The sequence below is a fragment of the Myotis lucifugus genome, unplaced genomic scaffold (genome assembly GCF_000147115.1).
Source record: "Myotis lucifugus unplaced genomic scaffold, Myoluc2.0 scaffold_11, whole genome shotgun sequence".
NCBI lineage: Eukaryota > Metazoa > Chordata > Mammalia > Chiroptera > Vespertilionidae > Myotis > Myotis lucifugus.
Window position 1 is genome coordinate 4,134,453 of NW_005871059.1, and position 24,763 is coordinate 4,159,215.

Here is a 24,763-nt window from a genome sequence, read left to right on the forward strand (position 1 = left end):
CTCCCAAAACACTTTGCTAGCATCATTAAACCCTGCCTCCCCCTCCCCTTCACGCCCTCCCCTCCTCCCCCCAGCTTTTCTGCTTCACCTTTGAAGTCAATGCAAGAAATCATCATCAATGGGACTTTGATCTGTGTTGAGCTAAGACTTTTCTCTCCACACGCCCTCCCACCAACTCTACCCTGGGAAGTGGCTGAAATTAGTAGGGAAAGGGTGTTACCTTTTTCAACCTCCCAAACCTCCCAAATATGTAACAGTAATAATGGTGAGAAGGAAAAGATATAGGCATTGGGCTGAGGCCTTATTTGGGTGGGAAGACGGGACACAATGCAATTTTGTCCCTTTCCCAAGTCTATTCCATCCCCCTCCCATATAATCTAATAAATCTTGGACCTTCACCCAGGAAATTGACTTCATTTCCCTCTATCTTTGTCTCTTGTTACTCTCTAAAAAGCACTTTGGAGAGGAATAGACGAATCTGTCTTCCTTGCCCTTGGTGAAACCCACCCACAACCAACAAAGGTTTGTTGACTAGGTATCTCTGCTGCCATAGATATGGTCAGGTTCTTATTGAGGTTCACTGTTCATCTATCTCTCAATTTTCTTTTGCTGCTGGTCTAGGTGTTGGTCTGTGCAAGTGCTAACACTGGAAACAGTTTTGCCCTCTTAATTTTCCTCCTTTTCCAAGCAGCTGCTCCCCTGTAGAAAGAAGATCACAAAGTACCCACCTATATCAGTTTCCTACGGTTGCCATTATCAAAGTACTACTACCAACTGGGTGGCTTCAAACAGAAATTTATTGTCTCAGAAGTTCTAGAGGCTAGAAATCTACAATCATGTTGTCACCAGGTCATGCTCCCTCTGAAACCTGGAGGAAAAACCCTCTCCTTCCCTGCCTCTTCCTAGCTTGGCGGTTTGCCAGCAATCTTTGGTGTTGCTTGGCTTATAGGTGCATCACTCCAATCCTCCGTCTTCACATGGTTTTCTCTGTGTCTCCCTCCACACAGTCTTCCATTTGTGTATGCCTGTGTCTGTGTGCAAATTCCCCCATATTGGATTAGGGCCCTCCCTTAAAAACCTCATCTCAGCTTGATTAAATCTACAAAGATCCTATTTCCAAATAAGGTCTCTTTCTGAGATATGGGGGATTAAGACTTCAACATATGGCCCAGCCGGTATGGCTCAGTGGTTGAGCATTGACCCATGAATCAAGAGGACATGGTTCAAGTCCCGGTCAAGGCACATGCCCGGGTTGCAGGTTCTATCCCCAGTAGGAGACTTACAGGAGGCAGCCAATCGATGATTCTCTGTCATCATTGATGTTTATCTCTCTCTCCCTCTCCCTTCTCTCTGAAATCAATAAAAACAAATTTTTAAAAATACTTCAACATATCTTCTTTCAGGAGACACAATTCAACCCATAACTCCATCTCCCAGGGTTATTGGGACAATGAAATGAGATAATGCTTGGAAAGGGCCTAGCGTAGTTTGACACATAGGACATGATCAATCAATAAGTATCAGCAGCTAACATTAACATTACTCTTTCCATTATTACTACTTAGTCCTACAGGATTTCTGCCCATAGCATCTTTGTTAAAAAGGCTTTATAAAAAGCCTTTATGGCAGTCAGGTTTCAAAGAAGACTATTTCAACTATCACACAAAAATATAAACTCCAAACTCCTTGGGAAAAGAAATAATTATGACAGTTGAGTGGGTAGTAAATTGTAATGTTCTTTGTTCTATCCACTGAGCTCTGAAGCACTAAGAAAGATGGCAGGTAGAGCTGTGTAAGAATCAGTCAAGGAGGTCCTCCAAAGAATGTGTTGACAACTGAATTTCCAAGTTCCTTTGGTTTGCAGGAAAAAAATTTTATTCTCTCCCTACCTACATTACCACAAAAACATATATAAATATATATACAGTTGTTGTTTGTTGTTGTTGTTGGTAATCTTCAATCAAGGATATTTTCCCATTGATTTTTAGAGAGAGTGGAAGGGAGGGGGAGAGACAGAGAGAGAAACATACATGTGAGAGAGACACATAGACTGGTTGCCTCCTGCACATGCCCCAACCAGGGCTGGGGATCCAGACTGCAACCAAGGTACATGCCCTTGACTAGAACTGAACCCAGGACCTTTCAGTCTGAGGGCCATGCTCTACCCACTGGACCAAACCAGCTAGGGCTATGCTTATATATTTTTAAAATAAAAGTCTGTAAAGGACAGTGGATACACATAGCATTAGAAAACCAGGAGCCAAAGAACGAATTCACTGACTGCTAATGGTCTAAAGAGAAGTGAGTTCAACTTCAACAACAAAAAGGTGTCCACCCTTAGTTTTAAAAGGTATTTCAGAGTTTGGCTATCTCCCTTGCTGTTCACCAGTGACCATCCCTCACAACCAAGGCGTTGCTGCCACCCCGGCATGTTTTCTTCAGCACTAACACAGCTTGTTTTGATTTGGGCCTTCATGGGACAAGAGAAGGTAGTGTGTTTACTACCCTCAGCCCTCACTTACTTTGCTGTCATTTTCCTACGCAAACAGCATTCCAAGCCTCATCAATCCTGGCTGCCAAACACATTGCGTAATTTAGTACTTACTTATCTTGACCTAACTAGCAAATTCCGGGTGCATACCCATCTTGCTTTGGCTTGTTCGCTTGGTCTTTGGCTGATCTTCTGGAACCACCTGGAACCTACTGTCCTCGAGCAAGTCTTGCCCTGGATTTTCTTCTTTACATGTAAGGACTTGATACAGAATAACCTCAAACGTGCCTGCAAGTCAGTCCACAGGCATACAAACAATAGGTCTATGTGTCTTTTTTTTTTTATCTTGATTTAAAAAGAGAGAGAGGGAGAAAGGCCCAGCCTAATATTATAAAGCCAAACTGCTTTGCAGCTCGCAAACCTTTCTGACTGACAACAGGAGGGTTCGCCTTTCCCAGGATTGTGGAAATGGGCCTTCCTGTTTTCCACAATAGAACAAACTGCAGGTCATGAGAACAACGCTGTGCTGTTCTACAATTTGTGGCAAACTGGTGACAATGAGACACCAGATTTCTGTGCTTCTGTCTCCTGGGAAGAGGTGAGCCTCAAGGTCTTGACTATATGCCACACTGACCCACACTTTGGCATCCAAGACCCTAGGGAACGGGCAGCCTGCATGGAAAATGGGAAAACCCCGACTGCAGGTCACTTTCTGGCTTCACCCGCCAACTCTGTTCAAAGAATAGCACCCACACCCATCTGAGTCTGGTCCACTTCGGAGGGCATTTACAAACATTCCCAAAGACACAACTTCAGTGTTTCACCTCTGCTTCCATAAATATATGTCTTTAGAAGCCCAAAATTTGCCAAAGCCAAAATCACCGAGTTATTGTTGAATTATGGGTATTGAAACATGGTCAATGAAGTGTGGGTGTGTTCGAAAAGGAAACCAGGAAACCCTAGATCACTCAGATGGCTGAAGAACAGTAGCTGCCTTTCTGGTACCTTTAAGAGCATTAAAGTGGTCGGTGTATGTAAAGACACTATGAAGTGCAAGAAATGACACCTTATCTCTAGAGCAGCACTTATTAGAGTAAGGCATCTGCTGGAATTGCTTGATGTTTAAGGAGTGTATCAGTTCTCTTTGTCTCCCTCCAGTTTCTACGGAAGCTCTTCCATCGTACATAGAAGAGCATCCTGCTTCTAAAGCTCGGAATGCACAGCCCTTCAGTGAAGAGTAAAGAGTTCTCCTGTAGAGAATGCTAATCTGAGGTTACAGCTGACATTTGGTTCTGCTGAGAGAGTACAGAGGGTGAGGCAAAAGTAGGTTTACAGTCATGAGTATGCAAAACAGTGTATTCTTACATTATTATTATTTTTAGTATTGTATTATTTTTCATACAAACAACTTTAAACCTACTTTTGCCCCACCCTGTCCTTTTGTTCAAGTTACATCACATACATTTTACTTTATCACTCGAGTATCATTTGTGACTCACTTGACACCTATTTACTACGTTAATGTTCATCACATAACCTCAATTTTGTAATCTCCCAATCAAGGTACATCACTGCCATGAATTAGTGTTATGAGGTGCTTTCATGAAGTTACCACCTGGACAAACACATGGTATGTAAGTCTGACCGACGAGCTATAGAAGGCAGTAATGAACTAGATTGTCCTCATGCTATGTTTTCATGGAAAGTTTTTGCTAAAACTAATTCATGATAAAATATGCTTCAGAAATTAAATGTTGTCTCTTTCCAGCATAAAATGTTCATGGTCTTTACAGACTTTCCCAAAGATTTCAAATTCCTTCAGGTTTTCTTTAGATGCATAAACAAGTTATCCAAAAAATTAGCCATGTGAGTGGCAAATTTATTTATGACAAGCCTACAATTTTTCCTCAAACCACAGTGTCTCCCATTATCTACCACATTCATACTGAGATGTGTTTCCAGGTGGCTTTGGGCTCTGGTGAAAACACTACCATGTAAAACTTTTATGAATTCTTGACTGATACTGAAGACTCCTAATTAAGATGCAGATTCAGAACGAATAATCTGCAACCTGGACAGAAACAGTGGTAAATTTGATAAGACTCTGGGAAAATATTTTACAAAAAAGATCAACATTCACATGAGTCTAGCACTCAAAAACCAAAATCATTAGTTAAGTGGATGCTTTCAATATTTTACATGTTTCTAATAAGTCAACTAAGATCTCATATCATGGTGCCACTTAGTCACAACAGAACTGAAAATAGCCATATGGACACGATTAAACAGAAAATATGTTTTCATTACAAATATCTTCACAAGTTTTACACATCCTCTCTCTTTAGTATAAAGAATATTTTAACACCCAATTCTTAACATGTAATCTGAAGGTTAATACTTTGAAGTAACTTATACATTTCTTTCTAAGTTGTGTATTTTTAAAAGGTCATTTGACATAAATTAAATCAATAGTCAATATCAATCCTAAATTCAACATGTAGAACCAGGTCATCCCCCCACTTAAAGATGAAAATGAAGGGAAATTAATTCATATTCTAACTAAAGGAAATTCAATTATTAATAATTATTAATGACAAACATTTATGATCTCCTTACCATATGCCATGCATTTCTGGTGATTCAATTACTCTCACCAAATCCAATAATGTGGGTGGCTATCACCCTCATTTTACAGATAACGAAATCAAGACACAAAAATGCCAGGTAACACATATCCACTAAATGCTCAAGCCAGGTTTGAACCTAAATAGTCTAAACTACTTTCTTTGCTCTTACTAGTAAGTACTCTAAAAACAACCTCTGTTTTCTAAGAGATAGTAATTTTCACTTTTCTTATTAAATTTATTGGGGTGGCATTGTTTAATAAGATTAGGTTTCAAGAGTACATTTCTATGATATATGATCTGTATATTGCACTGTGTCCGCTACCCAAAGTCAAATCTTCCCTCACCATATATTTGGCCCCCCCTTTACCCTTTACTACCTCCCCTAACCCTCTTCCCCCTGGCAATTACCATAATGTTGTCTGTGTCTATGAGTTCAGTTTTATATCCCACATATGAGTGAAGTCATATGGTCCTTAGGTTTTTCTGACTGACTCCTTTCGCTTAGCATAATATTCTCTTGGTCCATCCATGGTGTCACAAATGGCAAAATTCATCTTTTCTTCTGGCTGAGCAGTATTGCAATGCATATATGTACCACATCTTCTTTATCTATCAAAGGGCTCTTTGGTTGTTTCCATGTTTGGCCCCCGTGAATAATGCTGCAATGAACATAGGGTTCATATATCTTTGCAAATAAATGTTTTCAAATTTTGGGAGTAGATACCCAGAAGAGGGATTGCTGGGTCATATGGTAAATCTATTCTTGTTTTTTTGAGGAATCTCCATACTGTTTTCCACAACTGGCTATACCAGTTTACATCCCCACCAGCAGTGAATGAGGGTTCCTTTTTCTCCACTACCTCTCCAACCCTTGCTATTACTTGTCTTGTTGACAATAGCCATTCTAACAGGTGTGAGGTGGTATCTCATTGTAGTTTTGATTTGCATTTCCCTAATAGCTAGTGAAGTTGAGCGGAGGACCTGAACACACACTTCTCCCAAGAAGACATACAAATGGCCAACAGACATATAACAAGATGCTCAATTTCTCTAAGAGATGTTTAATTAATTTTTTCTAATTGTTTACTCTTATTTAAAACAAAAATGTTCATTATTAATTTTTTATTGACTTCATTTTTTAGAACAGTTTACGATTCACAGCAAAATTGAGGGGAAGATACAGATTTCCCATATATCCCTACTCCCACATGCACAGCCTCCCCCATTATCAGCATCCCCCTCTGTAATATTGTGATTATAATAAGAAATATATACTTGGTCTTCTTTCCAGTCCTGAAAAAGGGCTCTTAAAACTCTCAAAATTTTTTGATTGATAGGAGTACCTTTTGTCATTCATTCTGAGTCCCTCTAGAGCACACCTACATTTATGCTTTAAAGTGACTTAGGGTGGGGCACCTGGATAGGGACGGGATGTGTCCGATCACCTGAAAGACCAAGTGATTAGAGGGTAGGAACTTTCAGTTTCAAACCCCCACCTCACCTCCAGGGAAGGGTAAGAGCTGGAGACAGCATTCAAACACCAGTGGCCAATAATTTAATCAACCATGTGGCCTTCAAACCCCAAAGGACAGAGTTCCAAGAGCCTCCGGGCTGTGGAGCACAGGGCAATGTGGGGAGAAGCTCTGTGCCCCTTTCTGCATACCCTAAGCCTTAATGCAGCTCTTCCACCTGGCTGTTCCAGTAATCTCTAAGTAAACTGACTAATATAGTAACTAAACTGGTTTCCTGAGTTCTGTGCTCTGCTGTAGCAAACTAAGCGAACCCAAAGAGGGGTTGATGGGTACCTCCTATTTACAGCCAGCTGCTCAGAAGCACAGGTAACAAACTAGGCCTGAGTTTGGCATCAGAAGTGGAGGCAGACTTTGGGACTGAACCCTTAACTTGTGTGGCACCTGGTCATTGTCTGCTGAGAAGTGGAGGACTGATTGGTAGTACTGAAAAAAAGCCATAGTACCCACCAGGCTGGTACTTTTGTAAGAACTAATGGACCTACATTGACCTGTCATAATCACCAAAATCCAAAGTTTACATTACAGTTCACTCTGGGTGGTGTACACTCTACGGGCTTGGCAATCTGTAACGACTTGTACTCACCATTATAAAAACACTCTGTCCTCCACCTGTTCATCCCTCCCTATCCTCTAACCCAGGGCAATCACTGATCTTTTTTCACTAATCTCCATAGTTCTGCCTTTTCCAAAATACCACAGCCACGTAGATAAAGAAAGGGAGTCTACGGTACAGTAACCTCAGGTGGTGCTCTGACCTAAATTCCTAAGCTGGCAGGTCACAGTGGGCAGTCACGTCCCAGGCTTACAGCTTCTTCAGTAAAGGCTTATCTTTGCCCCCGGCAGGTCCTGTCCATTGTTTCTGTATATCTAGGTTAACACACCTTTGAAATGCCCCTTTCTGACCCCTCGTTCCAAAGCACGAGATCACATAACTATCCTGCAGTCCAACCCCTGCCTTGCTTTCCTCCCACCTCCAGGTAATTTCACTTGCATCCTTCCTTAATTTCTATGCATAAAAGAAACGGCAAAAACTGTTGTCATCCGGAGCATTTGAGAGCTTGCTCCCCAGCATGTCGTCAGTCTGGGCTCCAAAATAAACTAACAAAATTCTCTGCAGATCTGGATGTTTCTTACATCAACAGGAAGAATCAGAAACCTTTTCAGATGGGCTTCTTTCCCTTAATAAGAGACATCTATGCTTCCTCCATGTCCTTCGATGGCTTGATAGCTCATTTCTTTTCAGCACTGAATAATTTTCCATTCTCTAGATGTACCGCGATTTATTTATCCATTCACCTACGGAAAGACATCTTGGTTGCTTTCACGTTTTTTTGCCAGTTAGGAATAGAGCTGCTAGAAACATCTGTGTGCGGATTTGTTCTGTGGAACTAACTTTTCAACTCCTTTGGGTAAATACCAAGGAGCATGACTGCTGGGCTGAATGGTAAAAGTGTGTTTAGTTTTGTAATAAATCGCCAAACTGTCAGCTGTACTATTTAGCACTCCCCCCAGCAATGAACAAGAGTTCCTGTTGCTCTACACACTCTTCAGCATTTGGTGTCGTCCGTAGGTTTTGATCATTGTCATAGGTGTGTAGGAGTATGCTATTGTTGTTTCCACTTAAAAAAAATATTTTTTTAACCCTGGGCATTTCCACACAAGGACATTTGTAAAATTGTTAATGGTTTATTTTAAATGAGGTCTTTAAAGTCCTCTGAAAATGGATGTAAGCCAATAACAAAGATACCTTTTTTAAAATTGATTTGAGAGGAATGGAGAGGGAGAGAGAGATAGAAACATCAATGATGAGCGAGAATCATGGATCGGCAACCTCCTGCACGCCCCTACTGGGGATGGAGCCCACAACCCGGGTATGTGCTCTTGACTGGGAATCGAACCCAGGACCCTTCAGTCCGCAGGCTGACACTCTATCCACTGAGCCAAACCAGCTAGGGCAAAGATACTTATTTTTGAACTAGAATATTCATTTCTTCTACAATAACTTCATATTGAAACACTCTATTTTTTACAAGCACCCAAAAAAACCATATAAACATTTTTTTTCTTTAGCTATAGTAAAAAAAAAAAAACTTGTTGGTTGATAGCAAGTCTTAAGCAAAAGTATTACAGTCCACAAAATTAACTGGAGAGAATTTTAAAAGTAACGAGGGCTCAGGGTACATACCAAGATTTTATCCTCAATGGCACTTTTAGTTAAAATGACAATTACATGCACTTATTTTCCCTTCACTTTTACTTCTTCCATTATCTGCATGCTAGGGTAGAGAATGAAGCTACAATCTGGCACAGAGAGACAGGAGACACAGTGGCCCTTCCGCACTCACTACTTGCTGTAAAACCAAACTGACAAACAATGATGAAGCACCGAAATCAACTATAAACTATGCACCAAAATCAAAATCAACTATAGACACCACAGAGAGCTGCAATGTATCTCTATGGAACATGGAAAAGAGTCTTCAGAGCATGCACTATAGACACAAACATATTCACATTTTCACCCATCATCTTAGAAAGGTGAAAGACAATAAGAGATCCCTTCGGAAAAGAGAGAATACTGGTTTCAGAGAGGGAAACCTATCTCATTACCAAGCTTTTGTTTTCTAAGTCACAGAGATACCATAATGCCTGGGTACCTAGTCTCCGGCTGGAGTGGTCTCTATTACATGACTTGACAGCAAGAAAAAATATAAGATAGGTTATCTCTATGAAGCATCTCGCCTGATTAATGCTACCCAGGGAGACAGATTATGCAACTAAACAGCTGGCTAGAAGCAAAGCTAATGTGGCACACCCACCCTTTTCAGGTCCTGTTACCAAACGTCAGTTAATTAATAAGTGAGCATGCCATCTGAAAAATGACAAATCCAAGTGGTCATACCTACATATTTTACCTCAAAATTAGTCTGAAGATTTGGTTATTTCTTAGTCTTAGTCTTTACTCACGGGTATTATATGGTACAGTTAACTCTTAGAGCCTTAGCCTCCATCCATTTAAATTCACCATTTTGAGACCAATTTTATTTCTACTGAATAAGAATGTGTGGAAGCCATGGGTAAGCACATCATATATCCCAATGAGATTATGATGGCTCAGTCTGAAGCAGACAGTATATTAAGTAAACTACTAGTTATAGGTTTTCCTCTTATGTCCTTCATAAACTTGAGCTACAGATTTGCTTGTGAATCCATCTGCACAACTGAGTATTTCCCCTACTTCGCTGTCCTCCAGAATCAGCTTTGAAAAGATGGAATTAAAGATCTTTTAGCTCCAGTATTGTGTTCACATCATTGTAAGTAATAATTCCCTTCGTTAAGGACCCACATCATTCCTCCAATACAGAGACAAGAAATAGATGTGGTGTGTGTGTGTGTGTGTGTGTGTTTCTTCAGAACAATAACAAAAATCAGAAGACTATCACATCTTTCAAGATCTCTTTCATTCACCCAGCCTACTCTTGAACTTAAAAGAATTATCAAAAGAAAGCTACCATGGAGCCCTTGATTACTTATAGATATCGAGTAAAAGATTGGACCTAATGGAAGCCAGATGATACATAACTGATATGTTTCATCAACATCTAGTCCAGGCCCTCATCTTTTCTTGCCTGGATCACTCAAGTAGTCTCCTTCCAGATTCATCACCAACTCATCACCCACAAATATCACTTTTCTAAATCACAGAAGTGATCGTATCACATGCCAGCTGAAAATTCTGCAACCACTTCTCACTGGAGCCTACAGAATGATTCCAGCTACTCCACCCTCACCCTCAGGACCTGGTCCCATGGTGCCACTTCAGTGCCCTGAGCTCCCCCATCTTTATTCCCTGTGACTCTGCCCAGCAGGCGCTTCCTCCCTTTTTTCCCCTTTAACCCTCACCACAGGGGGGAACCTCCACACTACCAGGGCCCAAATCAATTGACATTTCTGGGAACTGGACTCGCTGGCACCACACTGCCCCCAAGTCCACTCAGTACTCCTGACTCCCTGTCCACACTGCTCCTGCTGTCTCGGGGCTGCTACTTTTACTGCAAAACTGTCTTTCTGGAAGCCGGGGGCACATGCTGCTAGTACTTAGCTCAATAGCTCAAGGAAAAAGATGGACAGTCAATGTCTTAATAAACATGTGATAGAATGAACTCTAAAACTGCTACTAGGAATTAACTTCCAGGAAATAACACATGATTCCACTCCCATCTGCTGTTTCCTAAGTGTGTGACTTAGGACAGGGGTGTTTACCTCTCCACTGTAAAACGGGAACAACAATGCCCACTGGTCACAATGAGAGGATCAAGAATGGGAAGGGCCCAGCAAGACACAGGGATGGGATGCAGTACCATGAGCACCACGTCCGCCCCCTCCACCTCTGCCACCTCCTCCATTTCTCCCCCTCCTCCCCCTCCATCTCCTCCACCTCCTCCATTTCTCCACCTCCTCCACCTCCTCCATTTCTCCACCTCCTCCATTTCTTCACCTCCTCCCCCTCCACCTCCTTTATTTCTCCACCACCTCCCCCTCCCCAAGTAGCCGCCTTCCATCAGGAGAAGTTGAAGTAAACAATGAAAACCAGGATGTCAGTAATAATAATTCAGGTTGAAGAGGGAAGAGTTTCAAGGTAAAAAATGACAAATGAGGGCAGAATGGGGCACATGGAAGGTCACCCCAGTGCAGGGGTCTCTTTTGACAGCAAGATATTTAGACGGGCAAGAATTATGAAAGGCGGACTGGTGTGGTCCCTGCTGGGCTCCTGACTCTGCTCCCTGGAGCCCTTGCACTCCTCCGCCCTAAAAGAGTGGGAGGCTCACTTCCAAGTTCTCTTCAGTCCCTCCCATACATCACCCTGCAACTTCCCCACTTACAAAAAGCCAGAAACCTTTGGGTTGGCTAACAGGAACATAAAATTAAGATGAAGTCAGAATATTTGAGACTGGGGTTGACTCTCCAATTCCAAGACCTAATATTAATTAAGTCATCAGCTGACCAGGTTTAGAGTAATACACCACCCAAGGAATATGTAAATTGCTGCTTTCAAAGGAGTTTGCATTTTAAAAGCTCCCTTAGGGATCTCACTAACATCTCCCCTCCCCCACACTTTCCCTAAAACTACAAAGCAAAGGAGGGTCTCTTTTTTTAAAGAAAACAACAGCAAATCAGGATAAACCTAACATTTATAGACTGAAGCCTATTACATACTTTTCTGCAGATTGCAAAGGATTCAGAGGAGGGAAGAGGCCCAGAGTACCTCTGTACAAAGGATATTCTCTAAGAAAGGCTAGGAAATGGGTGTAAACTGTAGGAACAGAGCAGGGAACAGAGGAAGTATAAGGCTGGGGGAGGTACCTCTAGCAGGATCTTGAAAACAATAGTCACTTACAAATGCTCTTCCCCACCATGCCCAGCTAACAAGTAGCTTTAAAGGCCGGGCTCAGCTTTAAGAGGCCCTCGAATTCTAGAGGAAAAACTGAGAACCAGAACTTACCCAATGAATAATCAGCAGTCAAAAACTGATCTACCATCTCTAACCACATCTCATTACCTTAGCAATTCCCACTCTCAAAAACATCTTATCCTCAGGGCCTCCCCACAAAAAAGGAATGTTGAGTCTGCAACACACGGTAAAGATGATAGAGAGTAAACCCCTACAGGATTCTAACTCATTCTGCACTTCTCAGCAGAAGTCTAAGCATGTCATGGTGGAAGGTGACATGCTTTGGAAACCCAGGCAGACCACATGTTGCCGAGTTAGAGAACAGAAGAGCACACTTCACAATTGGCCATTCCTGGTCCCAGTAAACACCCGGATTTTAGTTCGCATGATGAAGCTGACCAAGAGGTAGCTTTGGCACGAGCACCATTTATTAATGTCTATAATGTCTACCCCTTACAGCAGGTACATGAGCCTTTACAGCACTGAATTTTGATGTGGCTTCTGCACATCAAAGGAAGCACATCCTTTTTCTCTTTTTTTTATTCAATAAAACCATGTTCTCAGCACCCGATCAGTCCCAGGCTCTGGAGTTAGAAAAATGAGTAAAATACTGACCCTTCCCTCCAGGCATTCCCTATTGGTAGTGTTTTGCTAAACTCATTTTCTCCTATCTATTTACATTTTCACTTATTAGCATTTATTCGTTCAAGCAGGGCTCACACAATTTCATGCTATAAACTATACCATTATTCCTTCTCTAAATAAGCATTTTGTTAACAATTATCTAAAAGCAACTACCTGTTGAAGAACTGTGCTGGACTAGATTAATTTAAATGCAAAATGTGTCCTGATAAACCCAACTACCGTATTTACTGAGTGAGATCTAAGTCTCTGGGGCAACACCCTTCCCAGGATTCACACCAACAAAATCCTCAGGGGCAGAAACTGCTCATTCACCTAAAAAAAGTTTTAACCTCACAGGCCTTGAGGTTTGATTTTTACACCTTAGACCAGTGATGGCAAACCTTTTGGGCTCGGCGTGTCAGCATTTTGAAAAACCCCAACTTAACTCTGATGCCGTGTCACATATAGAAATTTTTTGATATTTGCAACCATAGTAAAACAAAGACTTATATTTTTGATATTTATTTTATATATTTAAATGCCATTTAACAAAGAAAAATCAACCAAAAAAAAAATGAGTTCGCGTGTCACCTCTGACACGCGTGTCATAGGTTCGCCATCACTGCCTTAGACGAACCTAAATGAATAAAGTAGCAATCGGGCCTGAAACCTTGTTAGAATGTTTGGATGTGTATTTCCCCCACTAGCTCTACTTCCCTCCTCAAGTTCAGTATTGAAAAGCAATCTTTCAAATAGCATTTTCCTAAAATACTCGATGTCATTATGTTTCTACCAAGTCGATCTGGGATGGTTCGCTTTGGAGAATCGTGGCATCAGGCTCCTGATGGTGGGGGTCAGAGACCTGGGGTGCAGTCTGACATTGTCAGCTAATAAGGTATGCATGCCATTGGTCAAGTCACTTCACCTGACTAGGCCGAGAGATTGCAAAATCCCTTATTTTAAATACAAAAATGAAGGAAGTTGTGTCTTTTTAAAAAAAAAAAATCTTAGTAAGAACAGAGAAAGGCAACTATTAGTGTCTTGATACAGTCCCCCAAAGATGCAGTTTTCTATAAACACTTGGATGACAGCTTTCTCGTGGAAAAGAGTTCCTTCCTTTAAACCTCGTGACTTTCTCCAGGCACGTAAAAAGGAGAGGTAACCCATGTCTTCCGGATTTTAGTAAGGGGCAATTCTGATGTTCAAGGTTACACCAAAGGGAAATAATACTGTATAAAGAAATGGACAAATATGAGCATAACCTATTCGAGATGATCTTTACGCTCTTTTCCAGCCTTACACTGAACTAGTTCTGTAAAAAGTACATATTTTCTCTTCTCCTGCATCTGCCCTTTGAGTAGCAGCTCTGAGCTTCTCAAGCCCCACCCACCTCTTAACTCCACCAGAGAACACTCTGCTGCAATTGACCCAACAGCCCTGGAATCTGCCAAGGAAAGGAGAATAAATTTTCCGACAGTGCCACCTGCCAACCCTCCCCTCCAAACAACCCTGAGCCCCCCTTACATTTAAGTGAGCCCCTCCAACTCTCCCCTCCCCAGCCTATGCCCTAGTAAGGACACCAGTGATGTTATCAAACCCATTTTCTCAGTGACTGATAATTTAGTGAGATCTACGCAAGAAATAAGATAAGCTTTCTGCTCGTTGGCAACTTTAAAAAACAATCTGCCACCATAACTTTCAAATGTTCATTGGGTTTTCTGGGATTTCATTGAAGGACTATATTCACTAGCAATGTTCAGAAAATGCAAAGACAGGCGGTTTTATATTTTAAAACATATACATTGTTTACAAAATATCAGAGAGTGAGAGCAGACAGAAATCTTTGACAAACCCTCTCTGATTTTCTGTACAGTGACAATCCTAACACCAATGGACCCCTGAAAATGGAATAACCAGAACCTCGAGGCAAAAAAATGAAACACGGGGTGGGGGGGGGGCGGAGTGAGAGAGCTATCATTTATTGAGCAACTACTATATGCCGGGCAATACCCTGAGTACTACATATACCTCAAGTTAGCTAAATCTCAAAAAAACTAAGAAGAAAGGCTCCTTTGCCTCACTTTGCAGGTGACAAAATTGAAGATCAGAGGCACTGAATACCTTGGTCATATAATCAGTCGATGGGAGAGGTGAGATTTGACGGAGGCTAAAACTCACTCTAAAGCCTAAGAGCTTAATTACTATGCTAAAAAGGATACATGCTTCATCATCCCGAAAGGGGAGTTTCTCTCTCAAAACTATACCTTTCACTTGAAAAATTAAAGATCCCAGAGTAAATTCACAGCCTTTTCTGATGATCTACACAACTGCCAATTCCAAACCTTTTAAGCAAAAATTGACTTTTAACGTGTATATTAAGGTGTCTGACTCTCAAAATCCCCACCCAGGTAATGCGTCTACCTGCCTACCAACAGCTCCATCAAAGTAAATCTAATACCCCCAGGCATGAACCCTCCTCGAGTAAAGCTCCCTTCTCCACGCAGAAGAACTATTTTTCAGAAATTATGCCAAGTCCAAGGGTGGTTTGAAAACATTACTGGACATTTCAAAATACATGACAAGACATTTAGCAAAACAAGTCCCATTGTTTTTAGCCCCAAACATGTAACAACAAATACCCTGTAATTCTACAAGTTGAAAAACTGCAAACACACTAAGTGAAGTTGGTGGTGGTGCTGAGTAAGGCTACGGTTGCTCTTCTCTCCTGGCCAGACAACAAATGGTGAAGAGATAAACATCAGTTAACCTCAGCCTCTTCCCAGCTCCAACTGTGACAGTACAGCAGCCAAATACTAATTATTTACATTTACTCTTTGAAGGACTCTTTCCAGCTTTTTCCACCCCAGCTTCCCAGCAGGTGTCCCAGATTAGACTGTGGACTACCCCCCGATTGTTTAAGAAATATCTTTGATGTGATCTGTGGCTGGTTATTTTTTAATTAGGGTTTGAAATCCTATACCGTGTGCATTTAACCCCCTCAGAACTGGAGCCTGAGAAGGACAACTCCCAGGTGCGGGCTGGCCAGGTCAGCGCGCGCACAGGGAACCTCGGGTCGCCCAGGGGCTGCCCGACGCCACCGGCCCGCGACCGTCCCTTCCCGCGCCTCCCCGGCTCCAGGGGACTCACCAGGATGCCCATCACGTCGGTCCAGAGCCGGGAGAACGTCTTGGACATGCCGGCCCCCGTCTCGGACTCCGACTCGGACTCTGCCTCTGGCCCCGGGCCGGCTGCTCCCGCATCCTCCATGGCCGCGTCCCGCACGCTGGCCCAGCGGTCCGCTCCCTGGGGCACACGCGCCCCTCTGCAGATCGCGGCCGGCCCCCGGCGCCGGGTCCCCGCCCGCGGCGTCACCGAGGCGCGCACCCGCGCCGCATCCCCCTGCGATCCAGCGGGGGCCCCTCGCGGGAGCCCGCACCTCGGCTCGAGGTGGCGGCGGGCTGCGCAACTGACAAGTCCACAAACTTTCCCACCCCGGCCGCGCGCGGCCACGGGGCAGCAGGAGGCAAAGTTCGCACCACTGAGCTCTCCGGCGGGGAATCGGGGCAGCCCAGGAGCAGTTACACCCGCCGCCAAGGCGTTTCTTCCTGTGACGAGGCCCGACGCACTACGGCACGCGACTCACTCCGGCCAGCAAGTCCGGGCAGGCTCCCGCCCGGGTGATCGCGGTGCCCCTGGGGCTCGGAAGGAGCTCCCGGGACCCCTCTCTTCAGAATGAGCTCTTCCAGCTCCACATGACTCTCTCCCCTCCCCGCGACAGAGAGCGTTTAGCAACAAAAGGTGCTCTGATGTCGGGCTCTTTGCATGGAAATGAGCCACGGCCAGGAGAACAAATCGCCTGTTGAAAGAGCAGCCGCGCCGCAGCCTCCCGCCCGCACCGCTTTCCAATCCCGCCTCCGAGTCGCTGAAACACTTTGGACACCGCAAGTCCAAAGTCCATCCTTCGGCTACCGGCGCGGAGAGCGCGCACAAGTCGTCAGTTACAGTCCGCACCTCGCCCTTCGGGAAGTCGAGCGACCTTGGGAATCCCAACTCGGCCTCTGTCGGCCGAGACTGGGTTGAAAGACGAGTGTGAAAGCGTGGGCACGAGCCATTGTTTGTGTCGTTTTCATTGGGAGCGGGGACATTTTGGTCCCGGGGTGCCCGCAGTGCCGTGCGCTGCTAGGGGTTTCCGCTAATGAGGGGAATTGCCTTTGGGTTTTAATGGTTCCTTTGCAGCAAGGGCAGAGGGAAGGGCCATTTTCAAAACGAAATGTGATGGCTGTAGACATCTAGCCAGTCCACACTGGGGGCCCTGTGTGTGCTTTTCCAAGGACAAGATTCGTGGCAGATTTATTTTATGAGGGAAATAGCCCTGTAGAGGTATTTCCCCTTTTGTGAGTCTTTCTTTAAAAAACACTCAGAGAGCCTGGGCGGTGTAGCTCGGTGGTTGCGCATCAACCCATGAGCCAGGAAGTCATGGTTTGATTCCCGGTCAGGGCACATTCCTGGGTTGCTGGCTCCATCCCCAGTAGGGGGCATGCAGGAGGCATCCGATTGATGTTGTTTCTCTCTCATTGAAGTTTATATCTCTCTGTTCCTCTCCCTCTCTTTCTAAAAAAAAAAAAAAAAATTAAAAATCAAAAAAAACATTTTTTAAAAAAGAAACAGTACATTATAAGAAAAAGAAAAAAACTTCAGAGAATTTTCCCTGGGATATGACAGTACATGTCACCTTTGATTTGGTGATTGATCACTTTGTGAAACAGTCAAGAAATCACCTTTGATTTGGTGATTGATCACTTTGTGAAACAGTCAAGAAATCACTAGGAACCTGCCCATTGGTGAAAGGAGTGAGTGGTACAAAAAAACAGGTGAGGTGCCCCAGGCAGAGGAGCCCTTGCTGGTTTTAGAGGCCTCTGTTGGTGTTGCTCTTTTCTTCTGAGCCCACAAAAAAAAAGGAAGGGGAAAAGAATGTGTCCTTGAAATCCCCTTACTAAAGCATTAATTACTGGGATATCAATGCAAATGGCTGAATAGCACTTACAGAAAAGTCTAAATAATTCAATGTAAGAACATAATCCTCCATGACAATATATTTTGAAAGGAAAGAAAAGGAATGAGAAAGTTTTCCCTTGAAAATAAGGTAGTATTGTGTCGAAGTAGAAAGAGCAAAGGAAGCTGAATCAACATGACCAGGCCTAGTATTTCTTGTGCTGATGTCAGAGATGCTCGGAATCCAAATAAATTCAGTTGAAGCAGTGGTTGGCTTATAATAAATTATTATTATTATATCTATAAAGACATGAAAGTACGTAAATGATGGGAACTGGTAAAATACCCTTTTAGAGTTGATTTTACTGGTATATTTAAGAATTTCATTGTACAATATTAGCCATTTGGTACTTTATTAAATTCAAGAAAATACAAAGAACTCTGCTGCTTCTGCCAGCAGGCAGCTTATTCTCTGCATAAATACTTTCCGGCAAGTGACTGAGCACAGACTCAAGAAAATGGAGGAGTGGGGGGTGGATTAGGGCTCCAGTAACAGCCTTTCCCTTAACTCATCAGATGACCCAGAGGCAAAGCACTTAACCTTTGGGGGGTAGGGATGTTTGCAGTTTCCCAATCCTAGAAGAGACAAGACCACACTCATTGCCACCTACCTCCTCAGAGGTGATATTATATTTCAGGGTCACCTTTTAGCAACAACACATACACACATATCGGCATAATTCAACCTACAGAAATCCATCCACCCTAGATAATCAGGATCCTTTACCCAGTGCTCCCTAATAAATAGATACAAAATGAGATAAGTAATGTTTGGGGAGGGGGTGGGAGAGAATGTTGATAACAATAATTTTTTTCTTTTATTAGCATTTACTTTATTCTGAATTTGATCCCAGGGCATAAGTTTTTGTTTCTTCTGGAATATCTTTTTCTTCTGTGCAGCCTCCTCTTCTAGTTTAGGAACAATCTGCTGTTTTTCACTAAGGAACATCTCCATGTGGCAGAGAGAGCTCATGTCCATGAGTTCTGTAAGCTCTGTGTCACATCTGGGGAGCTTTGTTCACCTGGATGTGCTCAATGACCAGCGGATCTACATCTAAACCCTTACGGTCAGCATTACTCTCTTCATTTTTAAGCATGTGAAGCAAAAATTCTGCATTCTTTTGGGCCATTGACTCGGCATCGGGCCCCACTGTTTGGCCTGGGCACACCTACCAACGCCACCATTGTAATAATGGAAAGGCACACACTGCTTCTGTAGAGTGACATCCTTCAGACACTTGGTGGCTTTTCTGATATGCATGCCCTTGCTGGCCTGGGCAGTTTCATGAGTGTTCTTAAAGTGAACATGAAGATTTGAACCTCTTGATTTGCATGATTTTGTGGGGTTTTCTGGGTAAAGTGAATAGTAAACTTTTCAGAGGTCACCTCTGGCCACTTTTGGGAAGAGCTTGATAACAATAATTTTGTTTTCTGTACAGGAACATGAAATTTCGAGTAGTCACTTTTTTTACTTCTTGAACATGAATAGTTTGGCTGACCATTTAAAAAATGAAGCTGAACCTCTTTACTCATCAACTTCATGATATAACGACCCCTCAAAATGAGTCTGATTATTCTCCCAAATTTTAGTCTTTTTTCTTTAGTTAATGCCCATCTGTATTTCCAACAATTCCTTTGGGACTTTTTAACAAAGTATGAAAGACTAATCATCAACATCACAATCATCATCATACTATTCCAGAGTCCCAGTGGGTATCATTTACAAAAAGCTTTTAGCATAGGGTGGGAAAGGGTCCATGAGGTGATCTTGGTCAAATCCCTTATTTTTCAGATGAAGAAATGGTCTCCAGAGGACTTGAATGATCAGTCTAAGTGAGCACAGCTACACGGAGCAAAATCAAAGGCAGACATCCTGATTACTTTTAAAAGTGCTTTCATTTAGATTGCAATGTATTTGATTCTCACAAAGCTCAGGAAGGTAGGCAAGTTTGGATGCTCCATTAAAGATGTGTGTACAGAAAATATACAAAAACCCTGCTCTCCTTTTTTCCCTTTCCATGGGACTCTGTCGCATCCAGCTCATTGGCATTGTTATGATGTTGGTGGAGGAATTCCAAAGGATCCTCTTCTAGAAAATCCTCTTTTAGAAAGGGATCTAGAATAAGGAATTTCCTTGTTTATACCTAAATGTCTTGAGTTACACAAAGGAGTAATTCCTAGCTCTGGAATGTGGTTGTTGAGTAATGAATTTAGGAGGTTATCTCTAGTAGGGTGGGATCATTAGAACTATTCAGTATTAATAGTAAAGATAATAATAACAGTAATATCAGTATCTGTCATTTACTAAAGATCTATGCTATGACACTGTTTGACATTTTAAAATTATTTTATTTAAACTTTAAATAGATTATATGACTTTTCACTACAATCCAACCCTCCCACCCTGCTGACTTCCCATTTCAGTAGTACTCAGTGGCATCCATGTATTTGTTCAAGCTACCAACTTCAGAGACATGCTTGGTTCCTTTTCCTCCCACACCATCACTCTCACCGAAACCAAGAATAAGCCCTGTTGATTCTACTTTCTAAATATAGGGTATCCCCCAAAAATGTATACCTACTCTTTGAATAATTATAAAGGCAGTGTTTATTAAAATACATTTCATTTTCAAAATTGAGCTATTAGCTGTTAGTGTTTATACATTTTGAGGGACACCCTGTGTATGTTAACTGCAGCTACTTTTCTCCATCTCCACTGCCACTGCCTTAGTCCATACTACCAACATCTTTTACAATTTTTATCTAGATCAGTGCTTCTCAAGTGTGGGCTCAAGGACAGAAGCATCAGTATCACTTAGGAACTTGTTAAAAATGGAAATTTCCACCACCAGCCCCAAAAGTCTACTGAGTTAGATACTCTGGGGTGGAAGGAGTGATTTGCACGTTAACAACCTCCTCAGGTAACCGTGATATCTGCTCAAGTTTGAGAGCTACTTGGAACTATGAGAATGTCAAAATTAGAAAAATAATGAACACATTGTTGAAGAAATGTTGTTTTACAATATAACATATTGAAAAACTATACCAGTAGATTGCTTTAAAAGTTAATTAATAAAAGAAACTGTCATGAGATAAGTGAGTGGAGATTGCAAAATCAGATGTTCAGAGATACTTGGTCTTAAAGAGCAGACAATGAAATATAGTCAGGTGCTGCATAGTGACGGTATAGTCAACGATGGACCACATAAACGACCGTGGTCCTGTAAGATTATAACGGAGCTGAAAAATTCCTATTGGTTGGTGACATCGTGACATCGATGTTACGCGTGCATTACTCACATGTGTGTGTTTGTGGTGATGCTGGTGGAAATAAACACACTGCACTGCCAGTCATGTAAAAGCAAGCACATACAATATGTACAGCACATAATACTTGATAATGATTAAAAATGACTATGTTACTGGTTTATGTTTTTACTAGACTATATCATTTATCGGTATTTTATTCTACTTATAAAAACATAGTTTGCCGTGTTATGCTGGCAGCAGCCTCGATACATCTCATGTTTACTGCATCTCTTGATTCTGTCATTTTCTCTTGCATTTGATTTAATTTCATGTTGTTTTATACAGTAACATGCTGCACAGGCTGTGTCCTAGGAGCAATAGGCTACATAAAGCCTAGGTGTGTAGTAGGCTATTCCATCTAGGTTTGTGTAAGTGCACTCTGTGATAAATCACCTAATGGCACATTTCTCAGGATGTATCCCGGAGGTTCAGCAGAGCATGAATGATTGTATTGGGATAAAAATGTGTTACCCATAAGAATGGCTCATGTTTTAAGAAAACAGCTTCATTTTAATACTTTTTATTTTTGAAAGACAACACATTTTCTTCAGAGAAAATGTGAGATTAAACAATTATAAATAATCCAATTTTTTTTCTACCACATTGCCTTCTGAAATTGAGCAATAGAAATACATCAGCTCATTTAATTTTTGCCAACCGTCAGCAACCCTCTCTGGCGTTTCAAGGCAGGGCGTTCCACAGTGCCTCGGAGAACTAACTTCAAGGAGAGAATGAAAGCCTAAAATATTTTTTCCCAGACAATCCCAAAGAAATATTTTCCCACAAATCACAAATGCCCTAAAGGTGAGCCAAGCCCATGCTAAGGCATTACCTGTTTAAAAGCCTCTTCATTATGGAGTATTTGATAAGAGATCAGAAAAGAGGCAAGAGAGATTAAAACAAAGTGAAGATGGCAGGAACAGGCTACGGAGAGAAGCTGAATAAGCAAAATGAGGATTCAGGGTTATAAATACTCTTATTCCACTCACTGGGAGAGGAATCCTACTAGCCTAGCCAGTTAGGTTGCCATCTATGTTGTTACTATGTAGACACCGTGGTTCTGCCTGGGAATTATTCTTCAGGTACAGCACTGCCTCGAGTGATACTCCACACCACATGGCAGGATGAGACTAGATCATTTCTAAGCCTGCTTGTAAATCTGAAATATAAGGATTCTGAACTAGTCAGTAATCCACACTATAGATTCAAAAAAATTCTGGGTGGGCTGCCAACACTGAATTCACAATGCTGAAGGCAAAGAACCAGAAGACTGGAACTCACCATAAAATTGCTTCTGAATTAAGATGAGGGCAGTGTCTCCTATGGAGAGCTGTGAGGTTGTGTGAGAGCAGCCTGACACTTACTGAGAGAAAAGAAGGATGCGCCGAGAGGGAACCATCTTTGGAATCTTGCTCCCTGCTATTTACCTTTTCAGCTTGAGATAGTGTAAAAAAAAAGTGCTAATAAGAGATCAGAGATTATGTTAAATGTTTCCAAATTATGCAAAAAAAGGGGGGTTTAAAAGCACAGCTGGGAAGTATCCTCCACCAGCCAAACTGCTTCATCAATCTTGCCTAGTTTATGAATGCTACTCTATGAGAATGCCTCCTTGGCTGTTGCTATTGCTTAAATATACTTGTGAAAATATTTTTCCCCGTTTAATTGAAAAGCTCCCGTTAAAACTGTTGCTCTGCTTCTTCGAGGTGCTGCAATATTATGCACAGGCAATAACAGCATCTCACTTACATCAATCCTGGGAGCCGTAGAAGATGATTACAGTCTTCCCCAGAGTTGGAATATTTTTCAGAATACTTTGAACGACAACCCCCAAGATATTTTATGATTAATGACACTTGCAAATAACTGTTTAAAAAAGCGGAGTATTGAGCTGAGTATAGCATTCTGGGGAAAGTATGTATTAACTCATTAAAACAAAGGAGCGTGTGAAATCCTTTTTCTGCTCATTTTTTAAAGGAGTCCCATATTTACTATATAAATTGCTTGAGGAAGAGCCATGATTCTGAGGGGCAGTGCCCAGCCTGATGTTAACACTGGATATGGCTCTGCTTCATTCTGTTCTGGTCTTCCATGGAGGAGCTAACATTTTGGATCAGTGAACAAGATTTTATACTAGTAAAATTTCTGCCAGCTATTAAAAAGAACACTCTCTTTCATTCCTGTTCCTGGGAGTCGGGGGGGGGGGACCCCTCACTTTCCATTCAGCTATAAAATTCTATCATTTAAGAATCTCTGAAACATTCATTTTTCTTCTCACGCAATCTAACTCTCCTTCTTTTCATGCATAGTGTTATAGTCTCCCCCAGTCATTCAAGGCCATTTTCCTCTCCTGGGTACTTTCTTTGAAATTGCATTTCCTGTGACACACACAGAGTCATGGGCGTATGTGAACACACAGCACAGTGCGTGCACACACACACACACACACATACACACACACACACACAAAGGCTCAGTTATCTCCGTTTCTCTGTGCTGCCTTATACAATTGAAGATATAAATAAATGAACTTGGTGAAGAATTCATCAAAAGAGGTGGCTCCATGGGAATGTCTCAATGAACTTCCCACACATGGAGCTATAAGTGCGAGTGGCAGGACATTGGGGTCATGGCTACTTCTTTAAATAGTGCCTTGGTCAAGCTTAGTGAAACAATTCCCTGTTTAAGGACGCACATAACATGTTCCTTTGGTTAATGCTGACCTGAATGAGGTTGGAAATAGATCTAAAAGAAATATTAATATGGGAAAGCAAACACCAGATTTTCTGGACCATTTCCCTCTCAATGAACACAAATATTTTTAAAAGGAAAAAAAATGGGTTGTCTACGCATAATTTTTTCCTCTGCCTTATAAATGAAACAACTGGGTGCTAGTTACTTTTCATCTAATGAATGTTCTCAAAAATCAGATGATGTTGATTTCAATAGCAAAGACGTACTTCACAAAGGATGCTTGTTCTAGAAAATGAGGTCATTTGGACAGTCTACCCATTAAGAAAAAGCCTATTTTGCTTCAGAGGTCACCTATTGGGGCAGGAAATCCATCTTTCAGCCAGTAGACTAACATCTGGCCTAAGTCTTCTGGGCTGAAATGTCAATTTCCTGGTCTAAATAGAACACACATGAAAGAGAAAAAGAGGAAAAATACCAATCTTCACATGCTAAAGAATTCTTCAACAGTAGCATAAATAATAAGAATTCTCAAAAAAAGTAGCTATTCTTTAGCAATCAACAAATAAAATTAGTAAAAAACATTTATTTATTTCTGTAATAATTACTAAAAGACAAGAGGCTGAAGCTAAAAGGTAGCAAGAGACAAATTAGCCATTCACTGGTAAACCTATAAGTAAATCAACTTTAATCTGGACCAACTAAGCACAATTCATTATGACTCATTCCAGACTGGGCCAGATTTACTATTGCACTAAGAGAGGAGAAAAGAAGTTTATGAACTAAATTAACAGAATAAAACTTTAAAAAGACAAATGGGAGGCCTTTTAATCAACATAAGAAAAATGATTTTTTAAAGCTGCTTAAAAGTGTCATAAAATGTTTGGTATAATCTTTAAAATAAGCTGCCCCATTTATACTACTTTTTATGTGATCTTTGAGAAAATGCAATGATTTTGTCTAGTCTTTTTCCTGCTGGTTCAAAGTA

General features: G+C 41.8%; 1 protein-coding gene and 1 long non-coding RNA gene across 5 annotated transcripts in view; both read right to left on the reverse strand.

Moving 5' to 3' along the window:
- Window positions 1-24,763, reverse strand: part of SASH1 (SAM and SH3 domain containing 1) — a 290,860-nt gene that overhangs the window by 146,718 nt on the left and 119,379 nt on the right. Inside the window, exon 1 of one of the 4 annotated variants that reach the window (XM_023750156.1) lies at window positions 15,874-16,341. The exons of 2 other annotated variants lie outside the window; for them this stretch is intronic. In XM_023750156.1, the coding sequence (XP_023605924.1) occupies window positions 15,874-15,993 (120 nt within the window). In that variant the 5' untranslated portion in view covers window positions 15,994-16,341. Of the gene's footprint in view, window positions 1-15,873; window positions 16,342-24,763 lie in introns of those variants that run through there. One more of the 4 variants, XM_006084378.3, reaches the window with a different exon arrangement.
- Window positions 12,509-15,858, reverse strand: LOC106696276. Its single transcript, XR_001347198.2, has 2 exons — window positions 15,707-15,858; window positions 12,509-12,686 (listed from the first exon to the last, which is right to left on the reverse strand). It is a non-coding gene; the product is annotated as an uncharacterized LOC106696276 (long non-coding RNA).